The 20737-nt window shown below is 40.8% G+C and overlaps 1 protein-coding gene across 1 annotated transcript; it reads right to left on the bottom strand.

The window, feature by feature from the left end:
• Positions 1-3414: 3414 nt before the first annotated feature.
• cfap161 (cilia and flagella associated protein 161) lies at positions 3415-10955 on the bottom strand (the record flags this gene model as incomplete). Its single annotated transcript, XM_079742910.1, has 8 exons — positions 3415-3604; positions 3697-3770; positions 4316-4438; positions 5043-5078; positions 5499-5580; positions 5694-5911; positions 10695-10784; positions 10884-10955. The coding sequence occupies 8 exons, from the start codon at positions 10953-10955 to the stop codon at positions 3415-3417; spliced, it is 885 nt and encodes a 294-aa protein (XP_079599036.1).
• Positions 10956-20737: the final 9782 nt, after the last annotated feature.

Below are 20737 nucleotides of genomic sequence, written 5' to 3'. Positions count from 1 at the left end.
ACTGAGGGGCTGATTAGCTGATAAGGAGCAGGCGAGTATGGGGGTGGGGCAGGCCAGGTGAATGAAAACAGCAGGTAATGCACAGCAGGACGGAGTGGCAGAGTCTGAAATGACATGAGTTAGTGTGGCAAAACAGGAAACAGACAAATGAAAAACTAAAGCCTTGCTGAAGTTGTGACATACTTACTTTATTGTTGGATGAGTAAAGCCTTACATTTTAACATAAAAGGTGTCAGACAAAACTTAATAAATTATTACTGAATAATTACTCATCAACTAATCAACCTGCCTTACAACAAACACCTGCACTATTACACCAGCAGGGGGCATGGGGCTAAGAATATATACAATGAGAGCTGCAATATTTACTTTAGTTAACAGTAAGTCTTTGGTATTTGTCCATGAGATATTCCTATCAAATGTCAATCATCAGCCCAACTTGAGTGCAAATATCACTTTATTCACAGATTCCAATAATGTACATACAATATTGACACAATCATTCATATAAATATTGTGTTGCATTTTCCTATGTTTGGTCACAAACAGTATCTGTTAAACACTCCTACACATAAACATTCAGGTCCAACAGTCGATCAGTGGAACTGGCGAACAACAGAAAGAAAGTGCCACAGTTCAAAAGTAGGTTCTACATGTAGTTTTAATACAGTGCTGAATGATGCAATAAGAGTAGGCCTACATGTAGATTTTATACAGTGCTGAATAATGTCATAAGAATCTGAAAATGTTCATTATTATAAAGGCATGACAAATAAGGCTTTGTCATCATTTTTAGTTTTTTAGGCTCAATGGTGAGTAGAACATGACGTTGGCATGCCTACAGGAGCTGAATGCAGTGATTACCATGTTGTTCAGCGAAACGCCTCACAAACTTATTTAGATCCAAAGCTTTAGTGCGTTTGGATTCAATGCTGAGTACAGCCAAGCTTGACAATCTCTTATCTGTCATAGTAGATCGTAAGTAACTCTTTATGATCCTAAGAGTTGAAAAGCTTCGTTCACAAGAGGCACTTCTCACTGGTAAAACTACTGCTATTTTACACAACCTGAACAACTCATAAAAAACCTCCTGGTATGGGTCCAAAAATTGAGCAAACTCCATCAGAGTGGTAGGACTTTCCAATTCCTTCTTTCTTCTCTCCAGTACTCTCCTTGTCTGATGCAGTATGTGTTTAAGATCCTCAATATTTGAATCATAAGCATTTGCCAGTAAAAGAACAGTCTCCTCTCTCAAAAAAGTAATACTTGACGGATTTAGTGCTTGGACACCTTGCATGATGTTACAATTTGTGTTGGAAAACCTTCTGTCTATTTCTCCAATCATGTATCCATAACTGGATAGTACACATTGGCACAAAAAGTGTGTTTGCTATCTAGAACTACATGCTGTCCCAAGGTGGAATGGATGACACTATCTGGAAGTGCCTTTGATGTCTGTCTGTACCTCTTTCGGTTCCGCTGAGTTGTATCAATGCTACTCTTTTGGCATACATCAAGTGCTTCACTCCACAGTTCATCAAAAGAGGCTTCACAACGATAATGTAACAATGTATCCTTAAGTGCTGCAATTAGTTCAACAGCCTTAGCATAGTCCACCGTTTTAGACTGGAGCATCTCTGACAAATATTTAGCGTCACTCAAGACCTTTAAGAACAGTACAAGGCATCCAACAAAATTCTGATCAATCTGGACCAATATCCCTCTTGCTTCAACAGCTCTTTGTGGATGCTTCTCAGATGCAATATTTTCAAGCACCTGTACTACTGCAGGCAATCTATCCATGACATTACGACATGCTACGTGCCGGCAGGCCCAACGAGTATAGCTTAGCCTTTGGAGTTCCCTTGGTGGGCCAACAAACATCTCTCGCTGCACTTGTAGCCATTGGTTATGTCTAAATCTCATACATATTTCGGGGGGGAGGGGGGCAGACCAATGCCAAGCAGTGTGGGAATAAGTCGCTGTCCTCGGGCTCAGGCTACATTACCTTTGTAGCCCGAGGAAATGATTATCTTCTCGTCGTTGCCAAGAGCCATTCCAAGTAAATCTCAATGAGGTTTCACAGTAAGGCTAAATTGCCTGATTTAAGATGCACTGTGTTTGGATCCCATCTTGGATGTTTCTGCTCTTAGATTAGATAAAAAAGATGACGGGTAGGAATAACTGCAATAAATAACCATAGGTCTGGTGTTGCTAAACACTGTGAAAAAACACTAAACACTAACTATCCACAACTTTGCATAGTTAGCCAACTCTGGAAACAAGCTTCCAGAAAGCAAGCTTCAATTATTGCTTTTTATGATGAATTAAAAACAGGGATTTTTAAATTGACTACTCTGTCTGAGGAACTGATTAGATAGGTAGAAACTTCTAACAACCCTTTAGAGGAAATGAAAGTGCCATTGCAGCTTCAAGACAGACATAACACCACACATTTCCTCATATAGCTTCCATACTTAATAACTTACAAATACAATAAATAAATTCCAGAAAAAGTATTTTTCGTGCACTGTAAAACCTTATGGCAGTTGGTATACAAGACTTCCTGTGTCTCTCGCTTTTGCAGATTGGTGCAATCAGTCTCTGACTGAAGGTGCTGCTCTTGATCACTTTCAGTGCGTGGAGTTGGTGATTGGGGTTGGTCATTATTGAACCCAGTTTTTTCAGAGTTCTGGCCTCTGCCACCTGCTGGACCATTTGTTGCTCAGCCCGACCACTGAGCCGGCCTTCCTGGTCAACCTTTCCAGTCTGTTTTTGTCCACTATGCGGGCACCTTCTCCCCAACAGACCACAGTGGAAAACAGAGCACTGGCCACCACTGAATGGCAGACAATGCACAGCAGGGGTTGGCAGATGTTGAATGACCTTAGCCTCCTTAAGAAATGCAGTCGGCTTTGTCCCATCCTGTACACCGCCTCCATTTGACTCTTCAAGTCCAGTTCACCGTCAAGCTGCAAACCAAGGTACCTGTGGTTGGCGACCACCTCCATCTCAGTGCCCCTGGTGATGATTGGTGTTGGTTGAATCTCCTTCGTTTTTATGGTGTTGAGATGGAGGTTATTGTGTGCACTGCACTCCACAATACTTCAGATTCTAACCTGAAATTAATTTGACAGCTGGGCAGTTTCTGAATGGTCAACCTGAATGGTCAACTAAACCTTTAGCAAATGATCAATGAGCATGAGAGCAAGTGTTATCACCTAAATGCAAATGTGTGAGTGACATAAATAACAGAAAGGATTTACATGAGCATATGAGTGATTTATAAATAAAGAGTAAAAAGAAATATGTAGAGCTTTTAAAGATGTTTTATTTTGGTTTCATAACTCCGGTGCGGTCCCTGTTTCAAAGAAACACAAAGTTTGCATTTTGTTACCATTTTACATGCCATGGTCACTCATTTTGGTTCGAACTGTGCGGTTCTGTTGCGTCGACTGTTGTGTCTTTTTGGTGTCCCACAATTAGAAGCCCCGCCCCTCCAGGGTCAGAGGTGGCTATTAGCCAGTGGTTGTTGTCATTCTCAGCCTTGTGCGAATCCAGGAAGGTATGGGCTGTGACTTCATACTCACGGCCAAATGCAGTCCTGCACAGAAACACAGAGTTCATCTCTCAAATGATGACAATACAATGTTTCAATTTCTCAATGTTTAGTTTAGAACATGAACAGGTAATTACCAAAGGAATTGGTCACCCAGAACGGCTAGAGCCTGGTTGGTCTTGCAGTGTATGATCAACACTTTAACATTTGCCTGTTGGGATTTCAAGTACAATGAATGTGTCAATTATCTCCAACTCCATCCGTAAGTCAATGCTATTGCAAAAAGTGTGACACAACGGGTATTGCACAAACTGCATATTGACAGCATTGTTCCTCTTTTTAAAAGAGGATTGCTGTTTAGTTATTACAATGTATTATAGGTTCAGCTATGACCGTGGAGATCACATTATTGAACATAATGATGATTATCAATGGATGGTTATTTAAGGTTAGGACATGGCAGAACATCAAAAATGGCAGAAATTAACGTAGGATTTTGTTAATCTCATCAAAGCAAAAAGATTCGAAAGAGAAATGAAGAAAGAAACGTTCCAATGAGATTAAATCATGACATAACATAAAGGCTCGAGGGCTGAATATAGCTCTCTAGGGAAGAAATTTGGAAATAATACACATAATATTAATTACAATCTCGAAATATAGCATAGGAATATAACAAGAATGGCTGGGTGCATGAGGAAGAGATGATAGCATTTTGAGTTAATATAGAGCAAATAGATATGAGGTCAGACTTACAGGGGCGGGCAGACCCTCATATTCAAGCCTCTCCTGAGGGTCAAAGTGCACAATCTTCCACCATGACAGGAAAGAACTATCCATATTCAAACTCACTTCCTGTAGGCGGGACTTCTTTGCACACTTAAATTCAAGGAAAGAAATGTCAGCAACAACTTTGGCCGTCTCAGAATTTCTCAACGTGTTACCCACAAAGTGCACCATTTGAGTGATCCATATTTGGAAATCAATTACTGGACTGACTGATATTTATTGCGAAGGGCAAACCTCAATATCTGGATGGTCTCTCGAGGCTAGAACTTAAGAACCAAAATGCGCTGTATAATAAGTGAGCATATGTTGATTTAATTCTGCGCCATATCCTGTGATGCATATCGGTTTTCCTTTTCATTTGATTTATCTAATACATCTGGTGGCATCCTACAGGTGTCAGCTTATACGACAAATACATGTCCAACCGATAGATGTCCAACTCATACATACAAAGTCCCACTATAACCTGCCTCACTTTTTCTTATTAACTATAACAGAGTAGGAAAACAAGTAAACCACTTCTGACACATTTACATGTGTTAGCAACATAAGGCAAACATACATAAATGCACAATGAATGTGGGGCATTAAAGACAAAGAGAACACAGGCCTACACAATAAGGAATAATGCCTTCCCCCCCCCCCCCCACACACACACACACACACACACGTTTATAAAAATATCTAGACCTACCCTTTGAAAGGTCTGCAGATCACTGGTCAAACACAGCTAGGGAGAAAATAAAAGTATACAACCACACAGAGATAACATGTTTAGGGTGGTTTTACTGAGTCAAGTAACCATCAATACCATATTTTTAGTGACAACCTGAAGTCTGTCAATAGAAATATGCTTTTGTTGTAATAGAGAAACAAAGGAATGTGTCAAAGAAGAATTTTAACCAAGCGTCAATCCACTGCTGGTCAGAATGTGGTCTGCACCTGATGGACCCAATCTGGAGACATCAAGTTAAAAAGGTCATCTTGACATAGTGACCAAAGAAGCCTAACTGATAAGATTAGAGAACTTGCCATCCCCCCCAGCACACATGTATCCCTCAAGACACAACACAGCGTGTTGAACCGTCCAGGGCTGGACACATAATGATTAGATAGATGAATGATTAGATAGCAGTATATGATTACTCACAGCACCAGCAAAACCGCTTGTTGTTCTCAGAGCAAAACTTTGCCCATAATACAGAGGTGTTCCAGAAGAAGCGCCATCTATACTAAATAAGAGACATAGCAAGCATTATAACCACAACCACCACGGCGCTTACTTTAGATGGCTACAGATACAGGCTAGCATGTATGGGGAAGGTGGGCCATTGTGTATGTGTACCTGGTGATGGTAAAGGCAGTGCGGGTGCAGGGCTGTACACTTTGACCAGCGCTGACGCCGCATGGGGCTTGGATGACTGGGCCGGGGGGGTTTGTCAAGCTGCTAGTGTCTGCATTGATGCTAACTGCAGTGCACCCTCTGCTGGAGCCGCCCATGTTCACCAGCATCACAGTGTCGCCGATGTGTAACCCTCCATCTGTTGACACAGTGAGGTCCACCTGGAGACACACACACACACACACACACACACACACACACACACACACACACACACACACACAAACACAGATGTATTTTAAATTTGATTATATTGTATATTTATTAAATAACTATCATGATTAGAGGGACACACATTGGGAGTAACCAATCGAGTAAGGAGTGTGGGGTCTTCCAATTATATAAACATATATATATATATATATACTAGAGTTTCCTCATGCACGTTGCACGTGCTCAACCTCTAGTTTTCATTAAACCCATAGCAATAATGTGGAAACCCCACTCTATAATGTAACAAATTTCTGAGTGCATAACATAATAACATTTTGCCTATAATGTAACAACGTATAACATTTTGATTCACCTATTACGTAATGAAGCATGCATAATAATTTCCTCCTTAAGCATAATAGTTTTCTACTTATAAGCCGTTTTCACACATTTTTGCCGCATTTGTATATTAGGAGATTCCACCCTGAGGGTGATTGACACTTGATGCTTTATATGCGGACATCGATGTCGTTCAGACATCAGTAGAATAAACAGTGTGTTTAGGGGGTGGGCTTGCAAGGTGCGGGATATGTGTGGCTCATCGCGATCATCTTTAATGTTGCTAAAATTATGCTTCATATATTCCGTTGCATCCACAAAATCCAAAGCATCGATCGATGAAAGATTGGAGCATGAGTTAGAGACAAATAGAAGAAACGACGAAGAAGATAGGCGTCGCAAACGTCTGCGTTACCGGAGATTGAGAACATTCTTTTTTTGCTTATTTTCACATTTAACTAACACTTGGACAAATGTAGTCGATTTCTGTATTTAACTGAGAAAACAGGGAGTGGAAGGACGGTACCCTATAATGTTCAGCTGACTGTGATAATAATAAAAATAAAAATAATTATATACACGTGCAGCTGGGAACGCATTTATTGTAATTCATTGTATGATGTGTACTTTTAGGGTTAAGATCAGACCTATCTTTTAGCGTTCATCACTTAAAAGCAGGGCCAACATTTAATAAAAATATAATTAAAAAAATTATAAAAGGCCACAGGCTGATTATCATTTAGGGGGCCACTCAATGACATGCAGAAGTGTCATCAACACGCCAACTGAAGTGGTGAGAAACACAGACTTTCTACTCCTCATTCACATATAAGGTCATTTACATTTCCTACGGACAAAATACTACCTCAGGGGTAGTATTATTCAGGAGATTTTCACAGTACAAATGTCAGGATATGTTGTTGTATAGCAGGAGAATATCAGCAGTTACACGTGTGTCAGAAAGCAGCTAGTGTCTGAGCATTTGATTGCATTATAACGAGTCAATTTATGGGTAACAGAGTAATTGTTCAATGGAAAGTGTAGTATACTATGCACAGTGTTGGGGTAGTTACTCAAAAAAGTAATTAGTTACTTATTACTAGTTACTTCTGTAAATTGTAATGAGATTGCTTTACTAGTTACTGCATTTGAAAAGTAACTTCACTACTTTATTACTTTACTTTCCCATTTCTTAATGTACTGTAGATAGCCTAATGTACAAACATCATAGCCCTATCATCACATAGGGCCCTATCTTGCATCCGGCGCAATTGACTTTCTACACTGATGCATGCGTCGTTGCTAGTTTGCAACTGGCGCAGAGGGTTCTTTTCCCTCCACCGCCACGCGCCTGTAAATAAAGGAATGATCTTGCGCCCCAAGGGGCGATTCGGCGAAAGGAGGAGGCTTGTTCTGGCACAAACGTTCCCTGGTGCTATTTTGCAGTTTCAGAAAACAATTGCGTCACAAACCAGGAAATACCTGGTTTAAAGTCAGTGGCGCGTTGTTCAGATGCTATTTTAAGGGCGCATGCATAATGTTGCTTGTGCACCTTGCGCATACACTTTGCTTCTCTCATCTACCTAGCCACACATTCTTGGTAAATTATTTGGGAAAGAACAGCTGATACAGCGGTAATAAATTGTACTTTTAAATCAATGCATCTGCAAACACCGTACAGCAAACACATATTTCCTTGACACAGACATTGTGTACAAGCCCATAACTTTTAGGATTGATGAGTATTTGATAGTGAGAAAATTGTTTTACCGCGAGTGTTAAAAAGAATGAATGCGGGCGCGTGTGCGTGTATGAGTAAAAGAATTAATGAAAGCGGGCGCGCGTGTGTGCGTCCATCTGTTTAAACACACGTAACGCATAATACAGTCCATGGCAATGTATATTAACGGGGGGACACATGCATATTAGGAACACAAGTCGATAACGATAATGCATACAATACTGGTAAGAAACTATGTTTGTTAATGTATTGCGTATATCTTTAAATAGAACCACAGTTACCGCATCATGTGTGTTAAGTTTTCTTTGCAGAATTGCAGGCCTCCAGAATTTTTTTGGGGTTCTTTCCTCCAGGCTCCCCCCCACCCACCATATTTGGGTTTGACTTTCTTTTTTTTGCATGTCGTGCAAAAAAAAAAAGGGGTGGGGGGGTACTGTCATGGTCTGTCTGTTTCCTTGTCTTGTTTTGGTGTGTTTCCCGTTTTACTTTGGTATCTCTGTCTTGTTTCTCCCCATGACCTGTCAAGTTTCCCTCTTGTGTGATTACTGCTCCCTCCCCTAATGTGTTTCAGCTGTTACTCGTTGCGTGTCCTGTGTTTGGTATTTAAGCCCTTGTCTTTCCTTTGTTCCTTGTCGGATCATTGTAGTTTGTGGTGAGTTGTGTCCTGTGTGTTACCTGTGTTCTCGGTGTTCCTTGCCTTTTGCGTTAATAAATTATCCTTTCCCTGAACTGTCTGTTTTTGGGTCCTACCTTCCTGCCTGCCACCCACTAACCGTGACAAGAGCAGCCTTCTCAAGTTTTAAAGTAATGGTCTATCCAGTGCACCGTCATTCCTAAGTAACTTTTGTTGTTGGCAGACAAAATGTCCGCGGTGGAGGACACATGATCCAGGGAGGACCCGAAAATTATTTTGAGCTTCGATTCCATGTCGGTATAACACTTGTTCAGGTAATCGGAAAATGTCTTCCTGTCGGATTTTGGCTTGCGAGTCGCGGGTATTTTATCTAGTATTTTTCTAAATCTGAACGATTCAATAGTCGACAGGGGAAGCATGTCTTCTACAATGAACCCTGCAACCAGCCGGTCTTCCTGTGTCACCTGCTTCTGCGCTCCAACACTTGAACACTCCTTCGCACAAGCAGCTACGTCACTCAAATCAGTCGATATGGCAATGTGCCGAGGCAAGCAGGCGCTGCAGACACGGTCGTATAGAGGGATTATCAGTCTACATCACTCTCCGTCACTCGCCGCTCTACGCGCATGTCGTTGGCAGAAAGAGACGAGACCAACAAGAGCCGCAATCATATCTTGTGCGGTTGGTTGCCCAAACCCTTTTAATAAGACTGATTATCCCATTCATTCTACTTCTTGCTTGCCAACATAATAAAACAATACAAAAACTTTAATAATTATGCAATTTCTTATTAGTATTGCATGCATGGGAGATGAACTCAAACATGTATACTCTGTTTGAGTTCATCTCCCTCAAAACGTAATCTCCTTTAATTACGATCGATTAAACACGTTTTTGACACCTCGAAGGACATTATCCCGCTTATACCATGGTCACTTGCCAAAGAAAAGAAAGCAAGATCATTCATATATATTTTCATGCTTTTACAATCCAAATATAACGTTTTTCACATAAATAGGACAGACCGTAGCTACGACTTGGCAACGGAACGTGTTCTAGTCCGCTGAGCTATGAGCCAGAGAGCTAACGTTATGGATTGTACATATTTATAATTCGAAATTCGTCCCAGCCTTTACACCACAGATACTCTAGGGTCTATAGCACTGGTTCCCAACCTGGGGGCGCGCCCCCCCTGCTCCGAGCTTGAAATAACTATTTTTGATCTCACTGCGATTGAAAATAGACCTGTCGCTAAGTCCCGCCCCCCGTCGTTACCATGACGAACTCGGACAAACAAACCAGACTAAATTACAAAAACATATGGAAAAATGTCAGCTGACAGTATATCAAAGCAGGTTTTAGAGAGGTTTTGGGCGAAAAATGATTTAATTTCTTCGAGGATCAATCGACTACGCTATGGAGGGGTATACTCAAAACTTTTAAACAAACGCGATTAACTATTTACATGTGCAAAAACACCGTTTGGCGTTTTCGCATGCTGTGTGTGTGTTTGTTAGCTGTAGGCTGCTTGGCACATTCGCACTCACCAACTTGAGTAACTTGTGCGACAGGCCTGCTATTATATAGTAGTAATATATATATACATATATAGCCTATATATATATATATATATATATATATATATATATATATATATATATATATATATATATAAACTTTGAGCCGAACATGTATTCCTCAATCAATGGCTTGGAGACGAACTGGCATGCAAATGCGCTGATACTTCATTCCTATAGTCCGATCGCTAGACGTTACGAGGAAATATTGTTCGAGACATATGAGCTCTCATCCAACATTGTTGGGGACACGTTCTCCCAGTCCCCACAGGAGGTAACGTCCCTTTAGGCCTATTACGGTCATGGTTCATTTGTTAGGCCCACAGAGACATTATAGATCAATCATGTAAGGCATTTTAATTGATACGCTATTCTAAACTGTCAACAGGCCCCCACAGCCTCCTGTATGCCTGTCCCTTTGGGGGCATTCTGTGTGTGTGTTTTAAGAGGTGGACGGGTTGAAGCGGCGGCAGAGCAATCAACACGCTGAACCGCTTCACCTGTTGAAGAAGGCTGTCGTTCAGGAAGCTGCTCTTCTGGACAGCGAGCTGGCCCCTCTCTTTTCTCTCAACAAAATCTTTCAACTCAGCCTGAAAGACATGAACACCAACGTAAACAACTTGTAGGCCTACTTTTATCCACAGTATCCAGCGGAGCATGGACACGGCTGACTTCTTCGTTTCACTAACCTCCGCTAAGTACATATCTTCGTTCCAGTTTCCAACTCGGACGTTGAGGCAGTAACTTCTGATATTTGCCATATTGCAATTGTAAGAAAAACGTACTCAAGCTTAGTTAAGACACATTTCAATGTAGTTCCTCCCTCTGTACGTCGTTTTGTGTTTGGTATTGTCATAGTAACCTTGCGTCCTACATAGTCGGCAGTGTTGCCAGATTGGGCGGGAAATCTGGCAAATCTGGCAACACTGACAGTCGGTTCCTACTTCACCCTGACGTTGCTAGAGGGCAGCAGAGCGCCGCAGTGTGGTTCCGCAAGAAAAAATCCCATTGATTTTGGGTCCCATGATATGCGTGTGATTTGTGTGATTAGCCGTTAAAACGCTGGCTCTTATAGATAAGAATAATTCGGTTTTATCTGTAAGCATTAAAAGTTTGGGTAGCTGGAGTTGGAAAACAAAACCTTAAAATGCAAGACAGAAAAAGGCAGTACAAGAAGCACTCAGAGTACTGACATTTAGTGGTTCACGTGTATAAACACAAATTTCAAGTTTGAAAGTGTTCTTTCCTTGACTAATACAGCTTAAATGTGTTTTATTTTTAAGTTATAATGTGAATGACAATGTAAAATTGTTTGCTGTGTCAAATATTCTGCCACAAGTTATTAAAAGATGGGTTATTTTTTGCATTGCAGTAACGTGTTTTTTTACTCAGTGTAGAATTCTTATTTTTTACACCTCACACAAATCAAAAACCATTTTCATATCCAAAGCTTGGATATTAATAAGCTAATGTTCAGCAGCTGAAATGTTCTCCACATCACACACTTCTTCTGGAACACCTCTGTATTATGGACAAAGTTTTGCTCTGAGAACAAGCGGTTTTGCTGGTGCTGTGAATAATCATATACTGCTATCTAATAATTCATCTATCTAATCACTATGTGTCCAGCTCTGGACGGTTCAACACGCTGTGTTGTGTAACTTGGGGTATTCCTTATTGTGTAGGCCTGTGTTCTCTTTCTCTTTAAGTCCCCACATTTACTTGGCACTTATGTATGTATGCCTCATGTTGCGAACACAGTAGCTGTGTCGGAATTTGTTCACCTGTTTCCTACTCCCTTATCGTGAATAAGAAAAAGTGAGGCAGGTAATAGGAATTAGGACGTATACGATACAATACGATAATACTTTGTCAGAGCAAGTCTGAAATTTGTCTTGCATCCCAACAGCTCTATTTACAAACATCAAAGACAAGAAATCAAGACAGGATATCAAAAACAGGACATCAAGACAGGACCCACAATCTAAATAAAAATACATACTTTCATCATGACATTACAGCAACAGTCAGTAGGATTGACTGGTGAACAAAATAGTTCTTCAGTCTAACCTTTTTGAATGTTGGAACCCTATGTCTCCGGTTTGATGGTAGTAGATTGTACTCTGTGTTCAGTGGGGATGGGTTCTGTGTTGGGTTGGGGATGTATGAGCTTACTTGTTTTCATACTCCCTTATAGTTAATAAGAAAAAGTGAGGCAGGTAATAGTGAAAAATTGTACGCATGAGTTGGACATCTATCGGTGGGACATGACTTTTGTCATATAAACAATATGACACCTGTAGGATGTCACCAGATGTATTGGATGAATCCGATGAAACCGCTATGCATCGTGGGATATGGTGCAGAATAAATTAATTAAATCTCTTATAATACAGCAAATTACGATTATTAAGTTGTAGCCTCGTGAGATCATCCAGATATGGAGGTTTGCCCTTCACAATAAAGTCAGTCCAGATATTGATTTCCAAATATGTATCACTCAAAGGGTGCACTTTGTGGGTAACACGTCAACAAATTCGGAGACGGCCAAAGTTGTTGCTGACACTTCTTTCCTTGAATTAGTGTGCAAATAAGTCCCGCCTACAGGAAGTGAGTTTGAATATGGATAGTTCCTTCCTGTCATGGTGGAAGATTGTGCACTTTGACCCCCAGGAGAGGCTTGAATATGAGGGTCTGCCCGCCCCTGTAAGTCTGACCTCATATCTATTTGCTCTATATTAACTCAAAATGCTATCATCTCTTCCTCATGCACCCAGCCATTCTTGTTATATTCCTATGCTATATTTCGAGATTATAATAAGTATTAATGTGTATTATTTCCATACTTCCCTAGAGAGTTATATTCAGCCCTCTAGCCTTTTTGTTATTTCATGATTTATTCTCATTGGACCGTTTCTTTCTTCATTTCTTTTTCGAATCTGTGCTTTGATGAGATTTAAGAAATCACATGTTCATTTCTGTCATATTAGATGTTTTGCCATGTCCTAACCTTAAATAACCATCCATTGATAATCATTATTATGTTCAATATTGTCATCTCCACGGTCACAGCTACACCTATAATACATTGTTATAACTACACAGCATCCCTCTTTTAAAAAGGGGAACAATGCTGTCAATATGCAGTTTCTGCAATACCCCTTGTGTCAAGCTTTTTGAAATAGCATTGACTAATCTCCAACTCCATCTGTAGATGGAGTTGGAGATTATTGACACATTTACTTGAAATCCCAACATGCAAATGTTAAAGTGTTGATCGTACACTGCAAGACAAACAAGGCCCTAGCTGTTCTGGGTGAACAAGTCTTTTGGTAATTACCTGTTCATGTTCAAAACTAAACATTGAGAAATTGACACATTGTATTGAGTATGAAGTCACAGCCCATACCTTCCTGGATTCGCACAAGGCTGAGAATGACAACGACCACTGGCTAATAGCCACCTCTGACCCTGGAGGGGCGGGGCTTCTAATTGTGGGACACCAAAAAGACACAACAGTCGACGCAACAGAACCACACAGTCCAAACCAAAATGAGTGACCATGCCATGTAAAATGGTAACAAAATGCAAACTTTGTGTTTCTTTGAAACAGGGACCGCACCAGAGTTATGAAACCAAAATAAAACATCTTTAAAAGCTCTACATATTTCTTTTTACTCTTTATTTATAAATCACTCATATGCTCATGTAAATCCTTTCTGTTATTTATGTCACTCACACATTTGCATTGAGGTGATAACACTTGCTCTCATGCTCATTGATCATTTGCTAAAGGTTTAGTTGACCATTCAGGTTGACCATTCAGAAACTGCCCAGCTGTCAAATTAACTTCAGGTTATAATCTGAAGTATTGTGGAGTGCAGTGCACACAATAACCTCCATCTCAACACCACAAAAACGAAGGAGATTCAACCAACACCAATCATCACCAGGGGCACTGAGATGGAGGTGGTCGCCAACCACAGGTATCTTGGTTTGCAGCTTGACGGTGAGCTGGACTTGATGAGTCAAATGGAGGCGGTGTACAGGATGGGACAAAGCCGACTGCATTTCTTAAGGAGGCTAAGGTCATTCAACATCTGCCAACCCCTGCTGTGCATTGTCTGCCATTCAGTGGTGGCCAGTGCTCTGTTTTCCACTGTGGTCTGTTGGGGAGAAGGTGCCCGCATAGCGGACAAAAACAGACTGGAAAGGTTGATCAGGAAGGCCGGCTCAGTGGTCGGGCTGAGCAACAAATGGTCCAGCAGGTTGCAGAGGCCAGAACTGAATGAACAACCCCAATCACCAACTCCACGCACTGAAAGTGATCAAGAGCAGCACCTTCAGAGACTGATTACACCAATCTGCAAAAGCGAGAGACACAGGAAGTCTTGTATACCAACTGCCATAAGGTTTTACAATGCACGAAAAATACTTTTCCTGGAATTTATTTATTGTATTTTTAAGTTATTAAGTATGGAAGCTATATGAGGAAATGTGTGGTGTTATGTCTGTCTTGAAGCTGCAATGGCACTTTCATTTCCTCCAAAGGGTTGTTAGAAGTTTCTACCTATCTAATCAGTTCCTCAGACAGAGTAGTCAATTTAAAAATCCCTGTTTGTAATTCATCATAAAAAGCAATAATTGAAGCTTGCTTTCTGGAAGCTTGTTTCCAGAGTTGGCTAACTATGCAGAACTCACAGTGTTTTGCAACACCAGACCTATGGTTATTTATTGCAGTTATTCCTACCCGTCATCTTTTTTTTATCTAATCTAAGAGCAGAAACATCCAAGATGGGATCCAAACACAATGCATCTTAAATCAGGCAATTTAGCCTTACTGTGAAACCTCATTGAGATTTACTTGGAATGGCTCTTGGCAACGAGAAGATAATCATTTCCTCGGGCTACAAAGGTAATGTAGCCTGAGCCCGAGGACAGCGACCCCCCCCCCCCCCCCCCCCCCACACTTATATATTAGAGTTAACTTCAGATTTAACATTTAGATTAGATTTAGATATAAAATGTAGATTTAGATTAAGGATTTAGATTTAACATATAATTCTAATTTTATATATTAGAAAAAGTAACATGAAAATTGTGGTGCATTTACGAGGGCTGTTTATTTTCTAAATCCGGGACAAAAGAAGCAAAGCTTAAGATATATCTGGAACAAGTGAAGCACGTTACAAGTGAGCAGCAAAAGTTTACAAAGGGCACCCTATAGATCTTTAGCTTTACCCATAGGCGTTGATTACGCCGGGATGCTTCCCCACCAGATTTCGTCAAGATTAATTTAATACCCACCACTTGTAAAAAAAAAATCAAAAAAAAAATCGAGTTGAATAATTATGGATTATTACACGGGACTTCTCAATGCCGTGGAGCGCTCGTTCATTTGCATGGGCTCTTCACAACTTCCGGCTGTGAATTAGGCTATATTTGAGAATTCACCGTTGCTAAACAATTGACCGCTGTCAAGGAAAACAAATGACTTCTTGCCTCTAATGACGTCTTTGGCATCACTCCTCAAGTAGTCCGGTAACTTTTCAACCCCAGCGTCTTCGGTTGCTAAGCGACGTTAACATCTTTGGCGGACTTTTTCTCTGTTGATCAACACTACGAATGCTGGTAACAAATAAATTGTATAAAGACACACCATGTGAAGTTATTTTTTCGTTTTGGCAAGTAGCCGTGCAATAAGCGGGATAATTTATAGAACGTCGCCGGTCATTATCGAAAATAAGCCCCTTCAGGGCGAAGCAAGACACCTTCGCTGCGCGTCGGTGTCCTGTTCGCCCTGTCTAGGCTTATTTTCCCGATAATGACGGCGTTCTATACATTATCCCTTACTTATTACACGGCTATTCTCAATGCTGTAGACTGCTCCATTCACTTGCATGGGCCTTCCTAACGTTCAGCTGTCAATTATTTTTGTTTATTACACAGCTCTTCTCAATGCAATGGAATGCTCACGTCCAGCATATTTGACCGCTGTCAAGTGTTTTTTTTTTTTTTTTTACCTCTGATTCACATCTGTCATCTGTATCACTCTGCAGTCCAGTAATTTATCAACCCCAGCGTATTCGGTTGCTAAGCGACGTCAACGACTTTGGCAAACTATTTCTCTGCTGATCAACGCTACGAATGATAAAAAATACATTGGAAAAAGACACACTGTGAAGTTATTTTTTCGATTTGGCAATTAGCCATTACTAATAATATCAATACTCTTTGGCTGGGATGATGAGGCATCAGACAATGCCACAGAAAACACAGCCCAGAGGGGACACAGGGAGTCTCCTGACTCAGAAAAAAAAGTTGTTTTTCTGGCCATGTTAGATTTGCTGGGCAACCATGACCCTGTGATAAAAAAGAGACTTGAACAGCAAGCTAAAAATGCAACGTACACTGGTAAAACAATACAAAATGAAATACTGGAATGTTTGGCTGCAATGGTTAACCCATTTGTGCCGGCTACTGCGCGGCGCAACATTGTATCTACTAGATACAATGTTGCGCCGCGCAGCAGCCGGCACAAATGGGTTAAAGAAGAAATCATTCAAGAGGTGAAAAAGAGCGCACAGTTCTCAGTTCTTGTTGATGAAACGAAAGATCTTCAGAAAAAGGAGCAAATGTTATTTGTCCTTAGGTACTACTACAACAGTGCGGTACTTGAGAGCTTCTTAGAGTTTGACGAGGCAGAGAGCCTGGATGCGGCTGCATTAACAGGCAAGATCATTAGCTTTCTACAGAAATATGGGCTTGAATATAAGGACAACCTTGTAGGCCAGGTCTATGATGGCGCTGCAGTTATGATCGGGGTATATGCAGGTGTCCAAGCTAAAATAAAAGGAGTAGCCAAACATGCTTTCTATGTTCATTGCAGTGGACACTGCTTAAACTTGGTCATAGTGGACTCTGTTAAAAGTGTTACTGATGCAGGACACTTCTCATCGCTGGAATGTATGTATGTATTCATGTCTGGCTCTTATGTCCATAACCAATGGCTACAAGTGCAGCGAGAGATGTTTGATGGCCCTCCAAGGGAACTCCAAAGGCTAAGCGATACTCGTCGTAATGTCATGGATAGATTGCCTGCAGTAGTACAGGTGCTTGAAAATATTGCATCTGAGAAGCATCCACAAAGAGCTGTTGAAGCAAGAGGGATATTGGTCCAGATTGATCAGAATTTTGTTGGATGCCTTGTACTGTTCTGAAAGGTCTTGAGTGACGCTAAATATTTGTCAGAGATGCTCCAGTCTTAAACAGTGGTCTATGCTAAGGCTGTTGAACTAATTGCAGCACTTAAGGATACATTGTTACATTATCGTTGTGAAGCCTCTTTTGATGAACTGTGGAGTGAAGCACTTGATGTATGCCAAAAGAGTAGCATTGATACAACTCAGCGAAACCGAAAGAGGTACAGACAGACATCAAAGGCACTTCAAGATAGTGCCATCCCTTCCACCTTGGGACAGCATGTAGTTCTAGATAGCAAACACACTTTTTGTGCCAATGTGTACTATCCAGTTATGGATAGCGTGATTGGAGAAAGAGACGGAAGGTTTTCCAACACAAATTGTAACATCATGCAAGCACTAAATCCGTCAAGTATTACTTTTTTGAGAGAGGAGAATGTTCTTTTACTGGCAAATGCTTATGATTCAAATATTGAGGATCTTAAACACATACTGCATCAGACAAGGAGAGTACTGGAGAGAAAAAAGAAGGAAATGGAAAGTCCTACCACTCGGATGGAGTTTGCTCAATTTTTGGACCCATACCAGGAGGTTTTTTATGAGTTGTTCAGGTTGTGTAAAATAGCAGTAGTTTTACCAGTGAGCAGTGCATCTTGTGAACGAAGCTTTTCAACTCTTAGGATCATAAAGAGTTACTTGCGGTCTACTGTGACAGATAAGAGATTGTCAAGCTTGGCTGTACTCAGCATTGAATCCAAACGCACTAAAGCTTTGGATCTAAATAAGTTTGTGAGGCGTTTCGCTGAACAACATGGTAATCACTGCATTCAGCTCCTGTAGGCATGCCAACGTCATGTTCTACTCACCACTGAGCCTAAAAAACATAAAAATGATGACAAAGCCTTATTTTTCATGCCGTTATAATAATGAACATTTTTCAGATTCTTATGGCATTATTCAGCACTGTATAAAATCTACATGTAGGCCTACTCTTATGGCACCATTCAGCACTGTATTAAAACTACATGTAGAACCTACTTTTGAACCATGGCACTTTCTTTCTGTTGTTTCCGCCAGTTCTACTGATCGACTGTTGGACCTGAATGTTTATGTGTAGGAGTGTTTAACAGATACTGTTTGTGACCAAACATGGGAAAATGCAACACAATATTTATATGAATGATTGTGTCTATATTGTATGTAAATTATTGGAATATGTGAATAAAGTGATATATGCACTCAAGTTGGGCTGATGATTGACATTTGATAGGAATATCTCATGGACAAATACCAAAGACTTACTGTTAACTAAAGTACATATTGCAGCTCTCGTTGCATATATTTTTAGCCCCATGCCCCCTGCTGGTGTAATAGTGCAGGTGTTTGTTGTAAGGCAGGTTGATTAGTTGATGAGTAATTATTCAGTAATAATTTATTAGGTTTTGTCTGACACCTTTTATGTTAAAATGTAAGGCTTTACTCATCCCACAATAAAGTAAGTATGTCACAACTTCAGCAAGGCTTTAGTTTTTCATTTGTCTGTTTCCTGTTTTGCCACACTAACTCATGTCATTTCAGACTCTGCCACTCCGTCCTGCTGTGCATTACCTGCTGTTTTCATTCACCTGGCCTGCCCCGGCCCCATACTCGCCTGCTCCTTATCAGCTAATCAGCCCCTCAGTATATGTACCGGTCCATTTCCCTCAGTTCTTTGCCAGATTGTCTAGTGTGTTTACCTAGCTCTCCCGCGTCTTCTCATTCTGATCCTGAACCTTCATGCTTGTGTATTGACCTGCCGTTTTGGACTTTGGACCTTCCGTTTTGCCTGTTCCTACTGGATTGACCTGCCTGTTTTGACTTTGGACCTTCCCTGTCTCCTGCTCCTACTGGATTTGTTTGCTACACGGATTGACTACCTGGTTTGACCTCTGCTTGGAATAAACACTGTTTCTTCACCTGAACTGTTTCTCTTGTCGTGCTATTGGGTTCTCGTCTGCCATTTGGTGAAACCTGACAAAGTATAAGGTTATTGAGTCAAAATATCTAAATGTGGGGGCTTTCCAAGTAAGTATTGATTGATATGGCTTTAATTAAATCGGCATACTGTATATACTTCTGCCACTGGGTGCCACCCCTCAAAATCTCCTGCCACCCTCTTGCCACCCCATGAATATTTTTCTATATCCGACCCAGGGTCTCTGGCTTCTCTTGTCTAGCTTGTCTAGTGAAGTTATTCAATTTGCATTTGGAACTAAGGAGGTCTTTGTTTTATCTTGACTTTGACAAGTTGAGACAACATTCATTGGATTGCTTGCAGAGAGGACACAACACAGAAGTATATACTGTAAGTGGAGCCTACTTATATGTTAAGAAAATTGAACGTATACTTATATATACATTATCCTTCAATCACCATTATAGGCAGAGTTTTGTTCTGAGAACAATGAGTAGAGTGAGTAACCACATAGGCTACATGCTTACTCAATATGTCTTCAGCTCTGGGCGTTTCAGGAGTTTTGTGCTTATTTTGCTACCATGCTACGAGTGTGTCGATTCTTCCAGAATATTGTGCACTTGGAGCCACAGGAGAGGCTTGAATATGAGGGTCTGCCCGTCTCTGTAAGTTTGACTGCTTATATTTTTGCTCTATATTGACTGAAAATACTAGGGTATTTTCCAGTGGTGCATAAAGTAAAGTACTAGAAATTCATACTTGAGTAAAAGTAAAGACATCTTAATTGAAAGTGACTCTAGTTTAAAAGTTTTTATCTGGGTTAAAATTTATTTGTAAAGTAAAAGTAAAAAGTCACATTTACAGCTTTATCCATAGCTTATTTTGTTTGCAAAGAAGCTCATTTTTCCAACAAATAAGGGAGCCATCATAAAACTCAGGGACTGTCCCTCAGTCCATAAATTGAATGGCAGCTGGCCTCCGTAAGTGTTGCATTAACGCCATTTACTGTACACTCCCATGTTCCATCGTTTCTATGCAATGTGTTAAAGGGTACAAGACAGAAATGTTTAAGAACGTAGCTGCATGTTCCAATAGTTCAAAGAACTAGCAAAGCTCTCATTCAGCTGTGAGCACACTCAGCTGCCTCAAGCCTGATTTCCACCGGGGACGTATGCGCCGCGGAACGGCTGCGCCGCGGTCACCGCTGCTGATCGCTGCCACTCTAATCAATGAACCATTTCCGCTGCGGAACGTCTCAGTAGCGTCCCAGGAGCGGCACGCCGCGCTGAAGCGCTATCATTCCGTAGTACTTCTAATTTGACGCAAGCCGTTGCTGAACCACGTCAATTTCAACAGAGCAGATCGAGCCGGGCAGGAAGTGAAAAAG

Source organism: Pollachius pollachius (assembly GCF_949987615.1).
Source record: "Pollachius pollachius genome assembly, chromosome: 9".
Lineage (NCBI taxonomy): Eukaryota > Metazoa > Chordata > Actinopteri > Gadiformes > Gadidae > Pollachius > Pollachius pollachius.
The sequence above is the reverse complement of the archived record's forward strand: the minus strand, read 5'-3'. Positions and strand labels throughout refer to the sequence as shown.